Source organism: Thrips palmi, unplaced genomic scaffold, assembly GCF_012932325.1.
Source record: "Thrips palmi isolate BJ-2018 unplaced genomic scaffold, TpBJ-2018v1 HiC_scaffold_15, whole genome shotgun sequence".
NCBI classification, from domain to species: Eukaryota; Metazoa; Arthropoda; class Insecta; order Thysanoptera; family Thripidae; genus Thrips; species Thrips palmi.
In genome coordinates, this window is record NW_023144624.1 from 13,156,414 (window position 1) to 13,177,494 (window position 21,081).

Genomic DNA, 21,081 nt, shown 5'->3' on the forward strand with positions numbered 1-21,081 from the left:
CATGGTGTCACGGTAGCAGGTGCGAACTCAGTCCCGCTGGTACTAAACTTATTGATTCTTGTTCCGGCAAGGCCGACTGCATATATAGCTTAGGATATTATAGTTAGGTTTCGCTATAACAGCAATCAAATAAAATGGGAGTGCGTCATATTACTTTGTCTGTTTACCTATCAAATTTAGCAGACTTCATAACAAATATGTTGTTTCCGATAAAAGTGTTTACCCACCCTCTGTACCGTGGAGGCAGGCGCCACAAACACACTAGTCGAGCTGGGGGATGAGCTAGCGGAGCGGCGGCGGACGTTTTGCACCCCGTGCCCCGCCCCGCCCCGCCCCCCGCCCCGCCCCGCCCCGCCCCGCCCCGCCCCGCCCCGCCCCGCCCCGCCCCGCCCCGCCCGCCCCGCCAGCCGTGCGCAACGAAAATGTTTTCCCGCCCTCGCGACAACGTCGACACGGCGGCACGGCCATCGCAGGCAAATGCAGCGCCGTACGCAGATTCCGCAGAGACGCGACTCTCTCGCACCCCCGCGGGCCACCCTGCTGGCGCGTCGAGCGCGAGAGAGACAGAGCGACGAGGCCGCGGTTCGGAATCAGTCCGACGGTGGAGTGACGGGCCGACGGGCCGACAAGCGTGCACTATTTATGAAGCAAAGCGGGACGGGGTGCGGAGTGGCGAACACGGCGGAGGGTAGCAAAAGTGAAATCTACTCCGCGAGCATCATCATCCCTCTCCCTCTCCCTCGCCGACTCGCCGCGCCGTGGTGGCTTTCTCTCTCTCATTTTCTCGGCGCACTACCATCAAAACATGAGTGATGAACGTTTAGACACTGCACTGAGGACGCATGCGCGCGTCCTTCCCTGCCGCTCCACTCCACCCCACCCGCCCCGCCCCTCCCCTCCCTCACCCCCTCCCTCCTGTTTTCCCGCGCGCCGCGCCGGCCGGTGGCCCTCCGGCCGCTCAGTCTTCGTTCCGTCTCTCTCAGATGATCACGCGGGATCCGTGTTGCTCGCGGTCGTCATGGCAACGCCAGTGCTCCAGATTGTCGCCGTGTCGGTCTTGTCTCTGATCGCCTTGACGCCCACCGGTGAGGATTAGGCGCTCCAGGGCCTCCAGGGCCTCCAGGGCCGTCTCAGGCGGCGACTTGCCCGGCTGCCCTGCCGCGACGGCGGTTTGTGTTGTGTGTGTTTGTGAACGTGTTGCGGCGGACCGCACCGACTTTACCACCGTTTAGCGCCGGCCGCGCACGGCCGAGCCGCGGCAGATCGTTGAATCACAACATTCAAAGTTTAGGAAAAGGCGTGAGGGAACTGGAGCGTTGTAACTAGAGAACCGTGGTTGGGGCGAACCTATACATCCCAGAGTTTGCCGCTTTAGACGCCACAGCGTTGTTGCGGCTTGCCTCCACCCGCCTCGCCCGCCTCCTCGGGCCCGGCAGTCCGGCACCGCACTGCATCGCAATGCCGTCGGCGAGTTCGCCTGCCGCCGGATTGGTGCCAGCCAAGCCAACTTGGCCGTTCGAGAGGGACTCCTTGGTCCTGGCGGACGCCAACGCCAAAGCTGTCACTCCGGACGGAGCCCCAATCTCGCGACAAGGAAACTGTGGCGGCAACGCCACGGTGCAGTGGGTGTTGAGTCCTAGATTGGGTTGTTTCATAGCGAGGGGGCTTCCCGTCAGGACAGTCAGGACCTGCGGTAACAGCGCGGTACTGCCGTGCCGTCACCACGCGGCAGGTGCAGCGACAAAACCGAGAGCCACTGCCCCACTGCAAGTGGCTGCCCACCGAAACGGCGCTGCACTTGGCCGGGCGGGGGAGCTTGCTCCGCCTTACCGGACTTTAGGCGACTCTAGCCGCGCGCCTCGTGTCCGCGACAGGTGTTCGACGTGTGACGCATCGGCCGGCCGCCGTGCACGACGCCTACGCCTCGGCAGGCACTTGCGGCGATAACCAAAAGCAACGGCCCGGGCACGACTAGCGTCCGCGGTCCGTGCACGACCCGCCAAGGCAGTACGCCAAGCTTCTGGCGTCGCAGTCGGTATGCCCCTCACATGCACTACAAATTAGAGGTGCAAAAGGGAGGGGGGGGGCGATCTGGGACTGCCGTCCTGCAAAGTCTGGCCTTGCATTGCCTCGCAGCGCACCGTGGGGGTCCTCGCCGTCCACGACATCCACGCCGTCCGCGCGCCACGGGGAGGCAAGGCCAGCGCCCTACCCTTTCATTCACTTAAGTCAGCGCGGCGCTCACTACAGCCTGGCCGAGCCTGCCCTGGCCGTCTGTGCCCCGCCCCGCCCCGCCCCGCACTAATCCCCACGAATCTGGAAAAGTTTGTCCGCCAGGCCCTGATTCCTCCATTCCTCCCCCACAGGAGTTTGCCCGGCCTTAATCAACTTTGCCCAATTTCCACCGGTGTGCGCGATCCGGCGGCTTTCCCCGCCGACACTGGAACGCCGGGACGTCGGAGCACCGGAACACCGGAGCACCGGAACACCGGAGCACCGGAACACCGGAGCACAACACGGAGCACCGGAACACGGAGCACCGGAACACTGGAGCACCGGAACACTGGAGCACCGGAACACCGGAGCACCGGAGCACCGGAACACCGGAACACCGGCTGTGGCTCGACAGACCGGCGGGGTCAGCCTGGCCGCGGCCGCGCATCATTCTGGTTCAAACTGGGGCATGCCTTCTAAATTTAAACCGCCGTCTGTGTCTGTGTCCGTCTGTGTCTAATCAAGCCTGAGTCCAGGTCAGGCCGCGCCTGTTCGCGTCTGACTGTCTTCACGTCGGTCTGTCTGCGTGTCTGACTGTCTTTATGTCAGTGTGTCTCACGGTGCGTGCCTGTCAGTTTGTCTGTGTGTCAGTGTGTGTGTTTGGGTGTGTGTGTGTCTCCCCCTAAGATGCGGCACGCACCCCGTGGCGAGGATGGGCAAGGGGTGGCTCCTCTCAGCCGCGCCGTGCCGCACTCCGCCCCTCGGGGCCGCGCCCGGCCACGCCCGGCCATGCCAGGCCACGCCAGGCCACGCCTCCACCAAAACAAAGAGCTCTATACGTACCACGTACCGGAGAAAACTCTCCCCCGCGACCCAAAGGCCCCGAGAAAAATGTTTGCATTTTATTTTTTGAATGCGCTGTGTGTGTCCTTTTCTCTCTCTGGTTCTCTTTCTCTCTCTCTCCGACTGCAAGGGGAGATTTATACAGTCCCTCCCGACAGAGGCGCAGCAAGAGAGCCAGTCTAAAGCTTTTTGGGCGCATGTGTAAACTTCTGCAAAACAGGAAAATAACTGCGCCGCCCCGCAGCAATTTCATTAATCATACCTACCGAAATTCCCGCCAGTATTTGCGTAATGCTTTTATTTAATTTTGTTTTGTTTTTATTTTATTTTGGTTTTTCTTTAAACGGGGCGAAGCTTGCGGCGCTGCTGCGGCCGGATTTGGGTGGAAATTGGAAGTGAAGACTCCGCGGGGGCAAAGGACCGGGAGAGAAAAGGGCAAGGGAGGGGTGCAAGGCCCTTTGCATCTCGCGGCTCAAACGGGGTCCTGTTTGCTGGCCTTCGCGGCGCGCCCCGCCCCGCACAGTGGGCCAGAAGACCGGAGGCGGACAAAACTCCAGACGCGCTTCGAGCTCCAGAGTCGCTAAATGGGACTCGAACCGAGCGTGTGACCCCACCAATGGATTGCTCTCCGAACGAGGAATCCATTGGTGGGATCACACGTTCGGTTCGAGTCCCATTTAGCGACTCTGGAGCTCAAAACGCGTCTAGTGTTTTGTCCGCCTCCACCGGTCTTCTGGCCCACTGTGCCCCGCCCCGCCTCCCCCGCGCGCCAATGACGAGATGGCTCCAGGGAGTCCATTCACCGGCGGCACCTCCACCCGAGATGCACTCCCGTCAAGTGACACCGAGAGGAAGGGCGGAAAGGCGCGAAAAGAAAGCAGAAAGCTGTTTGAAATTCGAGCCCCCCTGATAGAACTGGGACGTCACTCGGAAGTCATTTTGCACATCCAAATTCGTCCCAACTCTTCCAATTCCATCCGTGTTCGTCCAAATACGTCCATTGACTTCCCCAGTCGTCCAAATGACTTCCAACGACGTCCCCCGACTTCCCTTGACGTCCCCACCACTTCCCTTGTCTTCCCACGACTTCCACCGACATCCCTGCCACTTCCATTATCTTCCCACGACTTCCACCGACTTCCCGCCATTTCCATTGTCTTCCCACGACTTCCACGGACATCCACGCCACGTCCATTGTCTTCCCACGACTTCCACCGACATCCGCGCCACTTCCAATGTCTTCCCACGACTTCCACCGACTTCCCGCCACATCCATTGTCTTCCCACGACTTCCACGGACATCCACGCCACTTCCATTGTCTTCCCACGACTTCCACCGACGTCCCGGCCACTTCCATTGTCTACCGACGACTTCCACCGACATCCGCGCCACTTCCACTGTCTTCCACCGACATCCGCGCCACTTCCACTGTCTTCCCACGACTTCCACCGATATACGCGCCACTTCCACAGTCTTCCCACGACTTCCACCGACATCCGAGATAAATCGAGACAAGTCGTGGGTGGGGGAATGGGTCCGAGGTGGTCCCTGGACGCCGGATGTGTCAGTCTGGCTCGGACCTGCTTTGAGTGAGGACCTACCCATTGCTTGGTCTCGGTGACACGGTAGGGACGTCATCGGGCACCCCATGAGGTGGCCGATGACGTCCTCCTGGGGACGACTAAGTACGAAAGCTGGCGGAACTTCAGCCCGATTACGCAGCCACATCCAAGAAAGTGCAACGATTTCCGCCGACTTCCCTCGGCTTCCAACGACTTCCACGTCCCGCGACTTCCCACGACTTCCCTCGACTTCGACTTCCACATCGACTTCCATCGACTTCCCTCGACTTCTCCCGACTTCTCGCGACTTCCCACGACTTCCCTCGACTTCGACTTCCACTATCGACTTCCATCGACTTCCCTCGACTTCCTGCGACTTCCCACGACTTCCCACGACTTCCCACGACCTTTCTCGACCTCGACTTCCACATCGACTTCCTTCGACTTCCATCAACTTTCCTCGACTTCCCGCGACTGCCCTTGTCTTCCCTCGACGTCAAACGACTTCCCACGATGTCCGACGATGTCCCACGACGTCCCTCGACTTCCCACGACTTCCCTCGGCCTCGACTTCCGTCGACTTCCATCGACTTCCATCGACTTCCATCGACGTCCATCGACTTCCGTCGACTTCCATCGACTTCCATCGACTTCCGTCGACTTCCCACGACTTCCCTGGACTTCCCTCGACTTCCCACGACGTCCCTCGACGTCCCTCGAAGTCATGGGAAGAAAATGGAAGTAACGGGGATGTCGGTGGAAGTCGTGGGAAGCCTATGGAAGTGGCACGGATGTCGGTGGAAGTCGTGGGAAGTCAATGGAAGTGGCGGGGATGTCGGTGGAAGTCGTGGGAAGACAGCGGAAGTGGCGGGGATGTTCATGGAAGTCAGGGGACGTTGTTGGAATTGTCATGGAAGTCGCCGGACGTCTTGGGAAGTGGCAGGGAAGTCGTCGGACGTCCCTGGAAGTGGCAGGGAAGTCAGCGGACGTCGCTGGAAGTGGGTCGGGCGACTTGGGAAGTGGAAGGGAAGTCGTCGGACGTCACTGGAAGTGGCAGGGAAGTCGTCGGACGTCACTGGAAGTGGCATGGAAGTTGTCGGACGTCTTGGGAAGTGGCAGGGAAGTCATCGGACGTCTTAGGAAGTGGCAGGGAAGTCGTCGGACGTCTTGGGAAGTGGCAGGGAAGTCATCGGACGTCGCTGGAAGTGAAAGGGAAGTCGTTGGACATCCCTGGACGTGGGTCGGACGTCGCAGGATGTAAACGGAAGTCGTAGGATGTCCCTGGACGTGGGTGGGATGTCTCGGGAAGTGGCACGGACGTCGGTGGAAGCAACTGGGAAGTCTGGGGAAGTCTTCGGACGTCAATGGAAGAGAGATCTTGACTTCCGGCGACTTCAAAACATGTTACATTCTGGAATTTCCTGGAAGTGGGAGCGAAGTGGCTTCGTCCGCTGAGTTCCAGACTGGAACTCCCAGCTGGCGACTTCCCTGCTCTTCCCAAAATTCCCATGAGGGCCAGGGCCGCCAGGGCTGCGTGGGCGCAGGGCGCAGGGTGCGAAGCGAAACGCCTCGCGCGATATCGGGCCAGGTGCCTCCGCATCCCGCCGTGGCACTGCGACCTGCCGCCACCGCGTTGGCGGTGAGAGCGGCTCGAGTGCGACGCGACAACGGAAAACAACACGGCAGGGCACGGCGCGGCGGCGTTCCATGTCATTACCCTTTTTGCGCTGTTGTCCGCGCCGCCCGTCGGGCAGGCCTTGACTTTGGGTTGGGATGGGATCAACGCCGGCCGCGCCGCCATGCCATTGGCCATGCCATTGGCCATGCCGCCATGCGCGTCCGGCGGCGTCCGCGCCCGAGGGGGTAAACACTCGCGTAATACCCTGTACACAAAAACCGTGTATTACGCGTAATACACGTGATCGTAATACCATTTTTGGGTCAAATGTGCCATATTTTGGCATTTTAAGGCCGTAATACACGTGTAATACCCCCGTAATACTGCGTAATACCGAGTAGTCTGTACACGATTTCTTGAAGTGGTTACCCCCTCGTCCGCGCCCCATGAGCCACGAGGCGAGGGGCCACTGAGCTGGGGGTTCTGGTTCTGGGCTGCGGGTCAAAACAATATCGCTTGAATTAATCTGCAGGCCGACAGTGGGCACCGCGCTGCGCCGCGCTGTGGGCGTTTGCCCGGCCAGCTTGGCTTCGCGGTTCATAATTGAAGTGATGGCGGTCCGGCGGCCTGCCTGCTGAGCGATATTCAGAGGAGCCGTTTCGTCGCTCTGTCTCTGTCACACCCACGGGGCTCTCCGTATGGGTGCGAGTGAGACAGAGTGACAAAACCTTCTGAATCGCTCGGCTGCTGCCTGCCGGCCTGCCACACTGGTATACACTCCACAGGGACAGGGGGCCGTCCAGGAGCGGCCTGCCGGACGCCGGACCGCGTCCACCGCGGCCTGCACACTCTGCAGCGAGGGGGAAATCACTCTTAAAAACTGTGACCCGACTACTCCCTATTACGTTCTATTACGCTATTACAGAAGGCTTATTACGCTCAAAAATATCCAGATTTAGGCTAAAATCGGACCCTAAATAGGGGAAATTTTAAGAAATTTGGCTATTACGCTATTACTATTACGCGTAATACTAGGAATCGGTGACCCGACTATTACGCGAGTGATTTCCCCCTCGCTCTGCAGTGTACTGCGCGGCGTCTTGCCGAGTCTTTACGGACGGACCCTGCCCCTGCGCCCGGCCCACTTGGCGCAGACCGCCTTCATGAGCAAGAGAGGCCCTTTCGGAAATCAACCATTACATGCGATGATGAACAAGTGAACAGGGTGGAGGGCGGGCGGGGCGTGGCGGGGCGCGGCGGGGCGCGGTGGGGCGCGGTGGGGTGCGGCGGGGCGCGGCGGGGCGCGGCGGGGCGCGGCGGGGCGCGGCGGGGCGCGGCGGGGCGCGGCGGGGCGCGGCGGGGCGCGGCGGGGCGCGGCGGGGCGCGGCGGCACTGTAAAACCAAACGTGCTCTACAAATCAAAGAGCGTACATAGTATTCTCTAACTGGAGCATGCCTGCAAGCACGCTCTAGCTAGCGCATGCCTGCCAAGCATGCACTAACTAGAGCATACATGCCATGTACACGCTTCCTGATGCAGAAAACTCCCTATCCCTTATGCAGTAAATGTATGCTTCAGTTAGCGTGTACATGGCATGTATGCACTAGTTAGTGCATGCCTGGCAGGCATGCGCTAGTTAGAGCGTGCTTGCAGGCATGCTCTAGTTAGAGCGTACCATGTACACTCTTTGATTTGTAGAGTGGACAACTCCACATTTGAAATGCGGAGGAGCGGAATTTTCAGTCTCCACACTTGGAAGTGCAGAGTTTGCAGTCTCCACACTTCAAACGTGGAGTTTGTCCACGTTTGCACCATGCTAAGAGATAGGGGCCATGTGAGCTGCTCCGCACTTGAAGTGTGGAGGCTGCTAACTCTGCACTTCCAGGTGTGGAGACTTACTCCACACCAGGTGTGGAGACTTACTCCACACCAGGAAGTGTGGAGTTGTCCACGTTTGGTTTCACAGTGGGGGCGCGGCGGTGCGTAGCGGTGCGTGGCGGTGCGTGGCGGTGCGTGGCGGTGCGTGGCGGTGCGTGGCGGTGCGTGGCGGGGCGTGGCGCGGGGTGCGGCGGGGCGCGGTAGGGCGCGGCGGGGCGGGCCCGGGGAGCGGGCAGGGGGAGGACGCAAGGTGCGACGCGCACGTCGTGCACGTCCTGCAACACGCTGAGCCGGCGTGATAGAGACGAGGGGGATGAAGGCGAGGATGAAGGGCTGGAACACGGCAACGGCATGCCGTGCACACGGCGCGGTGCGGCGCGGCCCTCTCAGTCTCCGCTGTTGCCTGCCGCCCTGCCCCAGCCCCAGCCGAGTGGCGGGGGCGGCGGGGGCCGCGGCGGTAACTGGCGTCGGAAATGGTTTGATAAGCCGCGCCGCTCCAACCCCTTGCCGCCGTGCCGCCGAGCCGCCGTGGGCCTGGCTGTCGTTGCCGCTGGGGAGCTCATCCACTTGCCGCTTGCTTGCCTCCTCGGCGCTGTTGTTGCTGTTGTTGTGCTTGGTGTTGTTGTTGTTGTTGGCGGGGCGATGATGAGCCGACACGCCAAGTCGCCCGAGACCGACTCGCGGTTTCATTCCGCGAATGAAGCACGCGCTGCCACCTCCGCCTCCCTCCGCGCCGCCCCGCGCCGCCCCAGGCCGCCGCCGTCCTGGCGGGGAAGTGCTCCAAAGTGCCGCCCGCGCCGCCGCCGCCGTTTGTCTATGCAGGCAAGATGAGGATCCACCGGCGGCGTCTTCTTTTCCGAACGCAATAAACCGCCGCGAGGGAGGCGTCGCGGCCGCGGTGGTGGTGGCGGTGGCGGTGGTGGCGGTGGCGGTGGCGGTGGCGGTGGCGGTGGCGGTCGGTGGCGGTGGCGGTGGCGGTGGCGGTGGCGGTGGGGCGGTGGGTGGCGGTGGCGGGGGTGTGGGCGTCGTCGGCGTGAATGAGGCGCCGCCACGATTTGCCTCATTTCACGGCCCGCCGAGGCACGATCCAATTCACACCGAGCCGATTTCACACTTGAAATGTGTGCGCCGCGACGACAGGCGGGCAGGCTGGCGGCGCGGTGGCCATGCGGACGTTGCGGGGCGCCTTAGTTGGCCGCCGAGCCCCAGCCAAGCCCAGCTAGCAGCCCCAGAAGGGCTCCGCTCTGTACCCGCAAGGCTCCGCAAGGTGCCCGGGGCGCTCGCCGCCCTCACCGCCGCTTATTACCGCCGTCAGCCCTTCGCCCTTCATTGCCTCGGCCGCCTCGCCGCCTCGCCGCCCTGATCAGCGCTGTCGCTGACGCCTTGCCCCGCCCCGCCCCGCCCCATCTCGCCCCGCCCCGCCCGATCCCCGTTCTAATCCAGCACTCCGCCGATCCCGAATCCCGCCGCTTTGAAGGCCCCTTCCTTCCCTTTGCGGTGCGGTGGTGGTGGTTGGGTGCAGGCGGATTCCGAGCGGGACTCTCGTCTCTCGCTGCATGTCTCGCCATCGTGTTCCGTTCCGTTCCGCAGTGCGAGGGAGGCCGAGCGACGAACCGTTGTTCGGAACCACCCTGGTTGGCTGCCGTCGCGTTAACGACTCCGGCGGCCCGCCCCGGATTATTAATAATAAAGAGACTAAGACCGAAGCTCTGTCCCGTTCACTCTGTTGACTCTCCATCGCGGCGCGCCGGCGCGCCGGGCCGCAGAAACCGTGCTTTAAAAGAATTATGCTCGTTGTCTCGCTCCCTTCTCGCTCCCCTTCCTTATATTTAATTTTCTTCCTCCTAATTTGCGGGCCGCCTCCCTCCCCGCCGAAATGGTGGCCGTTATTTAGGCCCGGTCAACACGGCCGTGAGTTACGCCGTCGCGCGAACTCGGTGCAGGATGCAAAGAGAATAACAAGGATGGCGACACCGGAAGGGATTCATTCGCGAAAGCGGCGAAAGCGCCCGAGCAGAACCGGAACTGGCCGGCAAGTTGTTCCGGCACTGCGACGCGGTGCCGGAGCACCGTCTCAACAAGATCGCTTCGGAGAAAGCGTGGCGCGAGACCCAAAACGCGGACTAGATTAGTGTTTACATTAACTCGGTCGTCTAGTGTGCACTGTGCGTGTAATTTTCGTGCTTGGCTCGGAATGGACCGGGACGCCCCGCTCTCCTCGCTGGGGCCGCTGGCCGCTGGGACTACTACCGGTGTAGCCGACGGGCCGGCATCCTTCCCTCCAGCCTCCAGGCTAGTTGGCCGGCCCGGCCAGACAGACACCCGGTTGGGGAGGACCGAGGGCTCGCGCCTCGCGCCGCGCGCTCGCCGTGGGGCAGCGCTGCATAATTGATTCGACCAGGAGGGCCACGGCGTGCACGGCGTGCCTCGGCGGGGCGGACCACGCCGACACCGCCCGCCCCGCCCCGCCCCGCCATACCCCCGGCGGCCTGCCTGATGGGGCGTGCTTCCCTCCTCCTCCCCGCGCCCCGCCGCGCCCCGTCATAATCTACAGCGTGGAAGCAATAACACACTGCTTTACGGAAGAAGCACCGCCCCAGACTCTGCGTGTTTGTGCGTGCTGCCAATAGTGCCGGCAATACGGTCCCGCGGCGCAAACCGCCGCGCATTATTCACACTCGAAAAGCCAACACGCCCAAACCGGCGGCCTGGCCCTCCGCGTGCTTGGCTGCTTGGCCCGCTCGGCCCCGCACTCCCGCATGCACCCTCCAGTCATACACCCCGCGCCCCGAGAGGGGCCTCGTCGGCAAGGGTTGCGCCCCGGGGATGCAGCCGCCAGGAAATCCCAAATCCGCGCGCACTGGCCCGTGTGCTGGCGGAGCAGCGGAGCGGCGCAGCGGCGCCTCCTCTGCTCCCCGAGTCCGTCCTGTCCTGTCCGTCCAGCCGTCCTTGGAGAGCCGGACCCCGACCCTGCCTGCCCTGGGCTGCCCTGCCTCACTCCGGCTGACCTGTCCGCCTGTCCCGCTCGACAGCGCTGTCCCACCCGCCCCGACTGTCCGGACTGTCCGGGTGTGACGGGTTATAACTTCATAACTAGCCCCCGGTCCTCCTCGCCTCCCCGCCGAGGGATGAGGCAGGAGAAAAAACAGCGGCGGGATCCTGCACCCCTATCAGGACCCTGGAGGACCCCGAGGGAAGGCGCGCTCCCCCGCCACCCGCCGCCACCGCGACGCCGCCATCCCCGGGGAACTATTCCATCCACTATTCCTGCATGCGGCGATGCAGTGCCGCCCTCCCACCTTCCCGGCGCTCCCCTCCCCTCCCCTCCCCTCCCCTCCCCTCCGCTTGGCGCGGGGGAGGCTGCCTAGGCTGCCTGGCAGGCACACTGCCTACCCCCAGCAACCCCAGCGCGGCGCGCACTCCGCCATCAAAGGCGCGGGAGGTGGTTCCCGCCCTGCGCGGTTCCCCCTTCTGCAAATTCGCATCTTTTTCTCATCTTTGTTCTTCTGCCCTTCGTCCTCCCCATGTTTGGCCTCCCTCCCCCTCCTCCTCCCCCTCCTTCCCCGCCGCCGCGTCCACTCACCCTGTCACACTCTTCGGGCGCCACTTTGCGCCTGGTCTTCCAGACGGCCTTCCAGACGTCCTTCCAGCCTCCCAGAGACGGAGACGGACTTGGCTCTTCCCAATAAAGAAGCCCCCCGGCCCGCTCCTGTCCACCCCGCCCCTCCCCTCCCCTCGGCCACCCCATATTTCACGGGCAATTTTGCGCTCCTTATGAAGACATGATAAATTTGGCACGCTTACACCACCCCTGCTTTTATCTGCGCCGCGATGCCGGGGGAGGGGAGGTGGGGGGAATCCGCACGGTCGTGTGTGTGTGCGCGTGTGTGGGTTTGTGTGCGAGTTCGTATATTGCCACTCGCAGCCGCCAGGGGCGCGGGGCGCGGGGCGCGGGAGCGGGGGAGCGATGATGGTGTGCTGATAGGTCGACAAACGGTCGCGGAGTGGGATGGAAAATGAAAATGACAGCCTCGCCTTGCCCCATGCCCGCCCCGTCGCGGTCGGAGAAAAGTGTCCGCGAAACGCGAAGCCATCAGGAAGGGCAGCAAGGGGAACCTGCAAACCCAAAGTCGGGGCGACGTGTCGTGAGGCAGGGAACTATGGGAACCGGGGCTCAAACCTCAAACCACCTAACCTCGAAACGAAAACGAACTCCGGGGTAAAGGGTGTTCGTGTTGCTGGGGGTGCGTGGCGCGCGTGCCGCGCTGGAGACGACGACGGCGACCAGCCCCTCCGCCAGGAAGTCCCGAATCCCCGCGCCTCGCCGCCTCGCCGCGTTGGCCGCTTGCACCTTGGGCTTGCCTTGGGCGCCGCAAAGAAATTACCGGCGGAGGGAGGGCGGCGCAGCGCGGCAGGGCGTGGCGGGGCGGGGCGTGGTGGGGCGGGGCGGGGTGGGGCGGGGCGGGGCGTGGCGGGGCGGACGTAGACCCGCAACGAGCCCGCCGTGTGCAACTCCCCCGATTTGTGTTGAGGATATCCATTGTGTTGCCTTATTTGCCTTTCCCTTTGCCTGGCTTTCCCCGCACTTCCTTATTCACCCCGGCAGTCTCTCCAAGTTGCCAGTCTCTGCCGCCGCCGCGCGCCGCCCGCTCCGTTTCCTTACTTTTCATTTTCCTCGGCTTCCTCTCGGCGTGCGGGCGAAACTGGCGAGACGCGCGTCCTGCGATTTCTCAAATCGCGGCCCGTCAGTTCGGGCGCGGGCCGCGCGGCCGGGCAATCCAGGAATTAATGAACTTTTTCTTTCCCCCTTTTTTTCTTTCTTACTTCATTTCCTCGTCGCGGCCATCGTTTGCAGACGCGTTTGCAGCGCAACGAGGGACAAGACATCCAATTCCACTGAAAAATTCATCAGTGCCGCCGCGCCCCGCCACCCTTTGGATGAAATGAAGGAACGCGCGGCGCGACGGGGCCGAACCTGACTCCCCTTTGTTTCTATTGGAGGCACGTGCGAGGGGGAAGGGGGAGGGGAGGGGAGGGGGATTGGCCCTTCGTCACCCATCAAGGCCTGCTGGGCCTGCTGGGCCTGCTGCACTGGGGCACTGCACTGCGCCGGCTCTACAATTTAGTTGATCGAATCAAGTCGAGTAGGGAGGGAGGGGAGGAGGGGAGGGCATGTGTGTTGCATGGAACGTTCTTCCTCCAGTTCGGCACCCAGCGGCACGGCCCAGCGGCCCAGCCACAGACAGACACATCGCACATCGTGCGGGCGGGCGGGGCGGGGCGGGGCGGGGCGGGGCGGGGGGCGGCGGGTCGCGGCATTGGCGTCGCCACTCCGCTCGGCCACTGCGCTCCGCTCGCTCCGACTTGACGTCCACGTCGGCGGCGCCGAATCATTTCGCTCCTCCGCCACGGCGTTGACCGGGTCAGGGACATCATTTCCCCTTCCCCTTGCAGCTTGTGGTGGCAAAGAAGCCGCAGGCTGATGGACGCCCTCCAGCCTTCCAGCCTTCCGTGGCGGCGAGGGTGCCGGCGGCTTGCCCCGCGCGATTTCAGACAAATTACCTGAATCAGCTAAGAGCTTCCCCGGCTGGCGATGAGGCCCAGCCGGGCAGCCAGACAGGCAGCCAGCAGGCCGCACCTCTTTTTGGCTTGCCAGTCTGCCCTGCAGGGCAAGGCCCAGGCAAGGCCCGCCTCGGCCCCTTTGCCACGCCCAGCGATGGCTAGCGGCTGGTGGCTTTCGGATAGAGTAAGAACAACCCCGGCCGGCCGTTTGGCGGCACACTGCAAAAGCACGGAGGGGTGAAGCTCTTATCGCGGTGACTCTTCCAGTGATGCGAGCCAGCAGCCCAGCCCTCGCCCCAGCCCCAGGTGCGTTCTGGTCGTTCCAATGGCCTCAAGCCAAGAGCGCACACATGCACGCGCTGGCCGAGGACGGCAAGGGGGTGGTCATGTCGAATGTCTAACAAGTGCACTGGCGGACTGCCGCGGACTGCACTGCAAAATCACCGGTGCTTCGAGCGCCCCGTCGGTGCGGGCACATTTGCAAGCGGGGCGTTCCAGAAGGGGCGGGGGAAAACAGCGCGCGGTGATGATGCACTCGGCGAGCGCAAAAACGGAGGGGAAGGGTTCATGACCGGCGCAACCACCAGCAGTGCCTGGCAGCCGTCAGATCTCCCTCCTCTTTCCCTTTTTCTTTTTGCCGTGCCCCGGCCGTGCCCTGCTGGGCCTGCAGGCCGTGCCGGCCGTGCTGGCCGCCCTGCCCTCTCGCTCACACCCTTGCATAGCCGCGGGGCAGCGCGGCCATCCTTTATTAGATCGATAAATCCCCCGCGACGGCCGATGGCTTTCCACCATGGAAGGAAGACGCTCCGAGTCAATATCAAACGGCCGCCGGGCCGCACGCCGCACGCGGGGGTGGGGACGGGGACGCCGTTGTCCACCACACTGCTGCACGCTGCACGCCCCCGCGCCGCTCGCTGGCTTTTGGCGCGGTCGTCCGCCTCTTTTTGCTGCAGCGCGGCGGCGAGAGCAAGGTCGGTGTCCGCGTGTCCGCGCCGCAGCCACAGGGGGCGGGAGGGGCAGGGGCGACAGTGAGTCGAATAAAGCCAGCTCGCTGTACCAGTGTACAGTGTACCAGTGTCGCGTACCAGCCGCGCATATCACTGCCAGCCAGGCCGCCAGGCCGCGGCCGCGCTGGACGCGCTGGCTGGACGTATCAGCCGGGCGGCCGCCGCCACGGCCCGGCATGTGTTGGTGCGCGCTGTACAAGTGTGTGGCGGGACTGCTACGAGCTGCCACTGCCTCATAAAAAAGGGGAAGATAGGGAATTACTTTTTGTGTGTTATTGTAACCTCCGGCTGGACGCCGACCGCTGCGACGCGTCCCTCGCAGGGCGCGCAGGGCGGCGGTGTATTTGCCGACGCGATAAGCGTTGATTAAAACGTATCGGCTGCGGCTCCCGCGGCGAGGACAACCCTTCTCTTCCTCCTCCCCCAACGGGGTCCTCGTCGAGGACGGAGTGGTCCCGCCTGAGGCCGCTTCCCAAAGCAGGGCGGGTTCCGGTCACCCGGCAGACTCATTCCGAACAGTGTCTTGTCTCAGTTTCGTCGGTCTGTCTCTCTCGCACTCGGGGCGTGCCGAAGTTCGGTTCAGAGTCAGTGTGGTGGTGCCGTAGGGACGTCCGTCCTCTCTGACTCTCTGGCGACGCTGGCGAGGACGACGAGAGTTGCGGTCCGCCCTCTGGACGCGGCGACGCGGCCCTAGTGGTTCCACTGCAGTTCGCAGTGCACGCCGCAGTCCGCCTGGCAACGCACATCTCGCACATCCGGCCCACGCCGCACCGCGCTGCGCTGCCCGCGTCGGCCTTCACCGTTGTCGCCTCGCCACTCGGCCGCCGACGCGTTGGCGTTGGCGGGCAGCAGCAGACTCATTGCGAGAGTCCTTTTCGCCGCGCGGTCTCTCTCGCTCCAATCGAGCGTCCCGCCTGGGTGCGAGAGAGACAGAGCGACGAGAAGGACTCCCAGTCTACTGTGCGCTCCCGCTCCGAAGGGCCGACGACGCCGGCCGCTCATGGCGGCGAATCGGCCGAACAGGCCGAACGAACAGGCCGAACAGGCCGAACAGGCCGAACGAACAGGCCGGCGTGGCAGAAAAAGGCGGGTCTCCTTTAATATCTTAATGATACCACGCGGCGGGCAACGCTTCCGGGGACGTCTGCGTGTGTGCGTGTTCGTATGTGCGTGTGTGTGAGCGGGGAGGGGGTGCGTGTGTGTGAGTGAGTGCGTCTGCCCGCCGTCTCCGCGGGGGAGTTGACTTGGCCAGTTAGGACTGTCCCTCTCCGTCCCCGTCCAGGCCAAGGCCAGGCGCAATAAACGGGATTGCCCCGCCGGCGAAAACGCGAAAACGCGAGCAGAGAGTAGCGCGATGACAAACGCGTTCGCCTGGATTGCCAACCGGCTTGAAAAACAGGGAGAATTGGGCTGCGCTCCCCCTTCTTGATAATTTCAATTTGTTTTCTTGTGAGTAGTCGTCGGGCGGCGGCAGTCGGAATTGACCCGCGCGACCACGCCGCCGTGGAGCATGAGGCCCGCCGGGCCGCTCAAGACCCGGCGACGTCAGCCGGCACGATTCGCACGTCGGGGCCGGCCCGGCCGCGGAGGGACGGAGACGGCGTGCTTCTGCCCTCGCACTCGCACTCGCAGACTTGCAGCTCGCAGTGGAGTGGAGTGGAGCGGCAGCGGCGTGGCGGTCGGCAGGAAGTGCTGCCGGCCGATTCAGAAGAACGGTTTGTCTGTCTCCCTCGCACCCCCATGGAAAGCCCCATGAGTGCGACAGAGACAGAGCGATGAAACGACTCTTTCTGAATGGCTCGGCGGCCGGCCGGCCCGCCGGGCCTCCTTTCTGCTCGCTCGCCCTTCTTTCCTGCCGATCCCTGCGAAATCCCTGAAAGCGAGCGGCAACGCCAAAGCCGCCCCGCTGGACTCGGACACTCGGTCCGGCACCGGCAGGCCTCCAGCCGGCCCAGCCCAGCGCTCGGCCCCGGCCGCCTGGTCGCTCCGTGGGGGGCCGTACAGCCTTTACCAGCCAATGACCCCCAACAAGTCCATCCCCTTGCCCCTGCCACGTCGCCGCCCAGGCGCGAACGTGCCTCCAGAAAATATGGCCGTCCGCGCGGCGAAGGCCTGAAAGAGCGCAGGGGTAGGGAAGGGGCGGAGGCGCGCCACCGGTCGAGCTTGAGACTCGTTGAGGCGCTGGTCAAGCCTGTCAAGCCCTGCCCCGCACTGTGCGTGCGTCTGGGCCTGCCTTCGCCGCTTCGCAGCCGTCTGATTCAGAACACTGCTTCGTCGCTCTGTCTCTCTCGCACCCGTACGGACCGCCCCATGAGTGCGAGAGAGACAGAGCGACGAAAGCAGTGCTCGGAATCAGACGGCAGAGCCATTCTTTCCTGCCTGCGCCGCAGAGCAGAGCTCACACCGCGGGCAGCCGAGGCAGCGATGGGCAGCAGCAGGCACTTCGGCGCGGCAAGTCGCTCCAAGCGGCGCGCCGCCCCAGCGCCCGGCGGGCCGGCGGGACGCGGGCTCGTCGCAATGACCCTATCCCGGCTGGTGGGGACTCCGCGTCGCTCCGCGGACGACCGCCCGGGGAATCGTACATCGGCCACCCCCAAGCCGAGCAGGCCTAGGCTGGCCAGCAAGCAGTCCAGAAGCAGTCTCAGGCCTCCTGATTCCCTCGCCTCTCCGCGCTCTGCGTGCGTGTTCGTGTGTGTGTGTGTGTGTGTGTGTGCCGAAGGCAGGGGATGGGGCACGAGTCGTCGGAGGGGAGGGAGGGCGCGTGGCGCGGGCTGCGCGGGGAGGTCCGGGCGGTGGCGTTACCAGGGCACACGTTTTAGTGCACCGGAAATTGGCGGGGAAGAGAAGAACTGTGGAGGGAGGGAGAGAGAAAGAGAGAGAGAGGGAGATGGGGGGCTGCGTCTATAGCTAGAGGGCCTGCTAGACCTCCCAGACCTCCCCAGCGGCGTCGCGGAGTTGCCAACATGCGCCCCTCGCGGGCCTTGTGCCTTGCAGCCACCCCTGTCTGACGTCCTCCTGAAGCCCGGCCTTCTTCGGCTGCTTCCAGACTGCGGCGCCCTGCTGATCCGCGCGCTGCGGGTGCCGGCGTGGACGCAGCTGCACCAGCCCGCCGTGCTGTCGTGCCAGTACGACGCGCAGGGCGAGCCGCTGTACTCCGTCAAGTGGTACCGCAACCGGCAGGAGTTCTACCGCTACCTCAAGGACGAGGCGCCCAACATCCGCACCTTCACCATGAACGGCGTGCACGTGGACGTGAGTAGCAACGCGTACGCGCCCCCTGCCGCCTCGCCGCTCCGTCTCTGTCGCACCCGCGGTCGCACCCCATGTGCGACAGAGACGGAGCGGACGAGGCGGCCCTTCGCAGTCAGGCGGCTGAAAACCACCCACAGTGGGCCAGAAGACCGGTGGAGGCGGCCAAAACTCTAGACGCGTTTTGAGCTCCAGCGTCGCTAATCAGGACTCGAACCGAACGTGTGACCCCACCAATGAATTCCTCGTTCGGAGAGCAATCCATTGGTGGGGGCCACACGTTCGGTTCGAGTCCCATTTAGCGACTCTGGAGCTCAAATTGCGTCCAGAATTTTGGCCGCCGCCACCGGCCTTCTGGCCCACTGTGCGCCCCTGCTCTTCCGGGCATCCGATGACGAGCCGGTGGCAATGTGGACAGGTGGCGCAGAGCAACGACACCACGCTGCGGCTGTCCAACGTGTCCTTCGACACCGCCGGCGAGTACACGTGCGAGGTGAGCGTGGACGCGCCCACGTTCCTCACGGCCGTCAGCAGCGCCCGCCTCAACGTCGTGGGTGAGTTCCAAGTACCGCGCCCTCCGCGGCAGACACTCCTAGAATCGTTTTTGTCGCTCTGTCTCTCTCGCACTCATGAGCACCCCGTATGTGTGAGAGAGACAGCGAGGAAACCGACTGTAGGAGTCAGTCTACTGTCCGTGGGGAGGCGGGGAAGGCCGATGCCGGTAGCGCGGCGCACTGACTCGCTCTGTCTCTGTCTCCTTTGGTAGCCATGCCGCCGAAAGGCCCGCACATCTCCGGTCTGGACAGCGCCTACGTGCCCGGCCAGACCATCGTCGCCAACTGCAGCATCGGGCCGGCCGTCCCCAGGGCCACGCTGCGGTGGTACCTCAACGGAGTGGAGGTGAGAGCAGTGAGAGCGGAGAGGGAGGAGCGTCAGTTGTGGTCTGGCCCGTAATGGTAATGGCAATGGGCAGCCTGGTGGGTAGGCATCCCGGGCAGCGCGGCCGTCCGCACAGCCCCACGGTTGCCTACCCGGCAGGCGCGCACGCACAGTGGGCCAGAAGACCGGTGGAGCGGCCAAAATTCGAGACGCGTTTTGAGCTCCAGAGTCGCTAAATGGGACACCAACCGACCGTGTGACCCCACCAACGGATTCCTCGTTCGGAGAGCTATCCATTGGTGGGGTCACATGGTCGGTTCGAGTCCCATTTAGCGACTCTGGAGCTCAAAACGCGTCTCGAATTTTGGCCGCTCCACCGGTCTTCTGGCCCACTGTGGCACGTCGCCACTCGGGATCGGGCGGCACCGAGTGCTTTCCCGTCTTTGGATTGAAACTCGAGTCCTCCGCAGCTGGACCACCGCAACCTGGTGGCGCCGACCCACGGCGCCGACCCGCCCGCGCGCTCCGCCACCCCAACTGGCTGGCGCTGCGGCTGCCGGTCGAGTCCGAGATCTTCAAGGGGAACCACGCCGAGCTGCGCTGCAAGTCGTTCGTCGCGGACCTGCCGCACAGCGACTCCTCCTTCACGGCCATCCTGAGCGACGCCAGGCCCGGCAACGAGCGGCTCGCGCAGTACAGTGGCGCCACCGCCCACGCCCCCGCCGCGGCCGCCACAGGTCTGGCTGTGTCTCTGCTTCTGGGTTGCTCGAGAAGCGAAGGTGCGTCCGTCCGGGCTAACCGAGACTTTGAACGCTGTTTTTGTTTCTACAGGGCTCGCCGTGTGCATGTCTCTGCTGTGGATACCGCGCCTGCTGGCACACTGAGCGCGCCGAGCGCCAAGCGGACCAGGCCGGACTCCAGACCAACGCTGTGATCGTACTTACAACCCACAACGCCCTCGCGGACTGCAGACTGATTCCGAGAGTCGTTGTTGTGTCTCTGTCTCTCTCGCACTTATAGGGCCCCGTGTAGGTGCGAGTGAGACAGAGCGATGAAAAAGGACTCCGGAATCAGTCTACTGGGGCCGAGGCGCGGCGCAGCTCCAAACTGCAAAGGGAGGCGCCCTTCTCTCGGCAAACGGTCGAAGGGCTCATCGAAATCTGCCACTGCTGCAGCAGCAGTCAAGTCTCTGCAAGATTTACTACACAAATTATTTCTTAAAGAAAATGCGTTGTATGATCTCGTGCCCCAGTATAAGCGCAAAAGCGCTGAATGACTGCATAAATACAAGCCGAATTTCTGCTCTTAATTTCTAAAAATAATAAAAACTAATTGTTAATTATGATGGGTGTGCGCTATGTTATGCAATGACGCGACATTTTCAGACTAAGCATTGTATGGCATAAGGTTTTTTTATAAGATGAAATTTATATATGGTTTTTAAGCGTCTATGAGAAAATTCTGTCCTCGAAGACACTAAAGGGGGTTTATTTCGTGTGTACATATAACAGAGCAAATGTGATTTGTTGGTGAGGTGGCTCTTTCCCAATGATTGCTGACCCTGACTCCAAAAAACAGGAAAACAAACTAAATACCGTGTAAAAAAATACTTGTTTGTTATGTCAGTTTATGTTACAAATGTTACATCTAGTCGTTAAGCGTGCAGTCGTTCTACGACTGACCGGTTGGGTGTCTGCCCTTGAGTCGTCAAACCGCCGGTGTTGCCCGTCGTCCGACTCACGGAATGAACGCAGGCCGGAGGCACCGGAGGCCCTTCCCCTTCCGCCGCCCGGTCGGCTGACGGTTACAAGGCCAAAATTATTGAAACGGGGTCCCTGTTCCGTTCCGTTGTCTGCGGCTATCCAGCCATGATTTTTCTGCTTTACTGTGTGTTGTGTTGATGGGAACGTGAAAATGTGATTTTATAAGTTAAACTCTAGGTTAAATAAAATGTTTCAAAAAAAAAACATCAAACGACAGTGATTTAATCCTTTAAACCTTTTGACGTACCTGGAACAAATTACCAATCTTTAATCCACCTTGGAGTTGCTACTTCTGCGGGCTGTTTCAAACAGGCCACCTTCGACACCAGTGTTGCCAACCGTCTCTTGTTTTCTTCTTTTCCTGAGAAATGCAATAATGTAGGGGTTCCAAGGACAAATCAAGAATTAAATAGAACGGTATAGATTACTTCCACTTACATTCATCCACAAAAAGGGACAAATGAGAGAAGAACACGAAGCAAGATCGCCAACAGTAACGCCACG

The 21,081-nt window shown here is 62.5% G+C and overlaps 1 protein-coding gene across 1 annotated transcript; it reads left to right on the plus strand.

Annotated features, from left to right (window-relative positions):
* The first annotated feature begins 963 nt into the window (after positions 1-963).
* LOC117641432 (cell adhesion molecule 3-like) lies at positions 964-20,771 on the plus strand. Its single transcript, XM_034378753.1, has 6 exons — positions 964-1,085; positions 17,733-17,938; positions 18,354-18,489; positions 18,702-18,835; positions 19,285-19,551; positions 19,646-20,771. The coding sequence occupies exons 1-5, from the start codon at positions 1,019-1,021 to the stop codon at positions 19,471-19,473; spliced, it is 732 nt and encodes a 243-aa protein (XP_034234644.1). The 5' UTR covers positions 964-1,018; the 3' UTR covers positions 19,474-19,551; positions 19,646-20,771.
* Positions 20,772-21,081: the final 310 nt, after the last annotated feature.

Bases quoted from the DNA above. Each gene is read 5' to 3' on its own strand.
- LOC117641432 (XM_034378753.1), top strand. From the start codon at position 1,019: ATGGCAACGCCAGTGCTCCAGATTGTCGCCGTGTCGGTCTTGTCTCTG. The intron at 17,939-18,353 runs GTGAGTAGCAAC...CAATGTGGACAG, and splicing joins TGAACGGCGTGCACGTGGAC to GTGGCGCAGAGCAACGACAC. The intron at 18,490-18,701 runs GTGAGTTCCAAG...CTCCTTTGGTAG, and splicing joins CGCCCGCCTCAACGTCGTGG to CCATGCCGCCGAAAGGCCCG.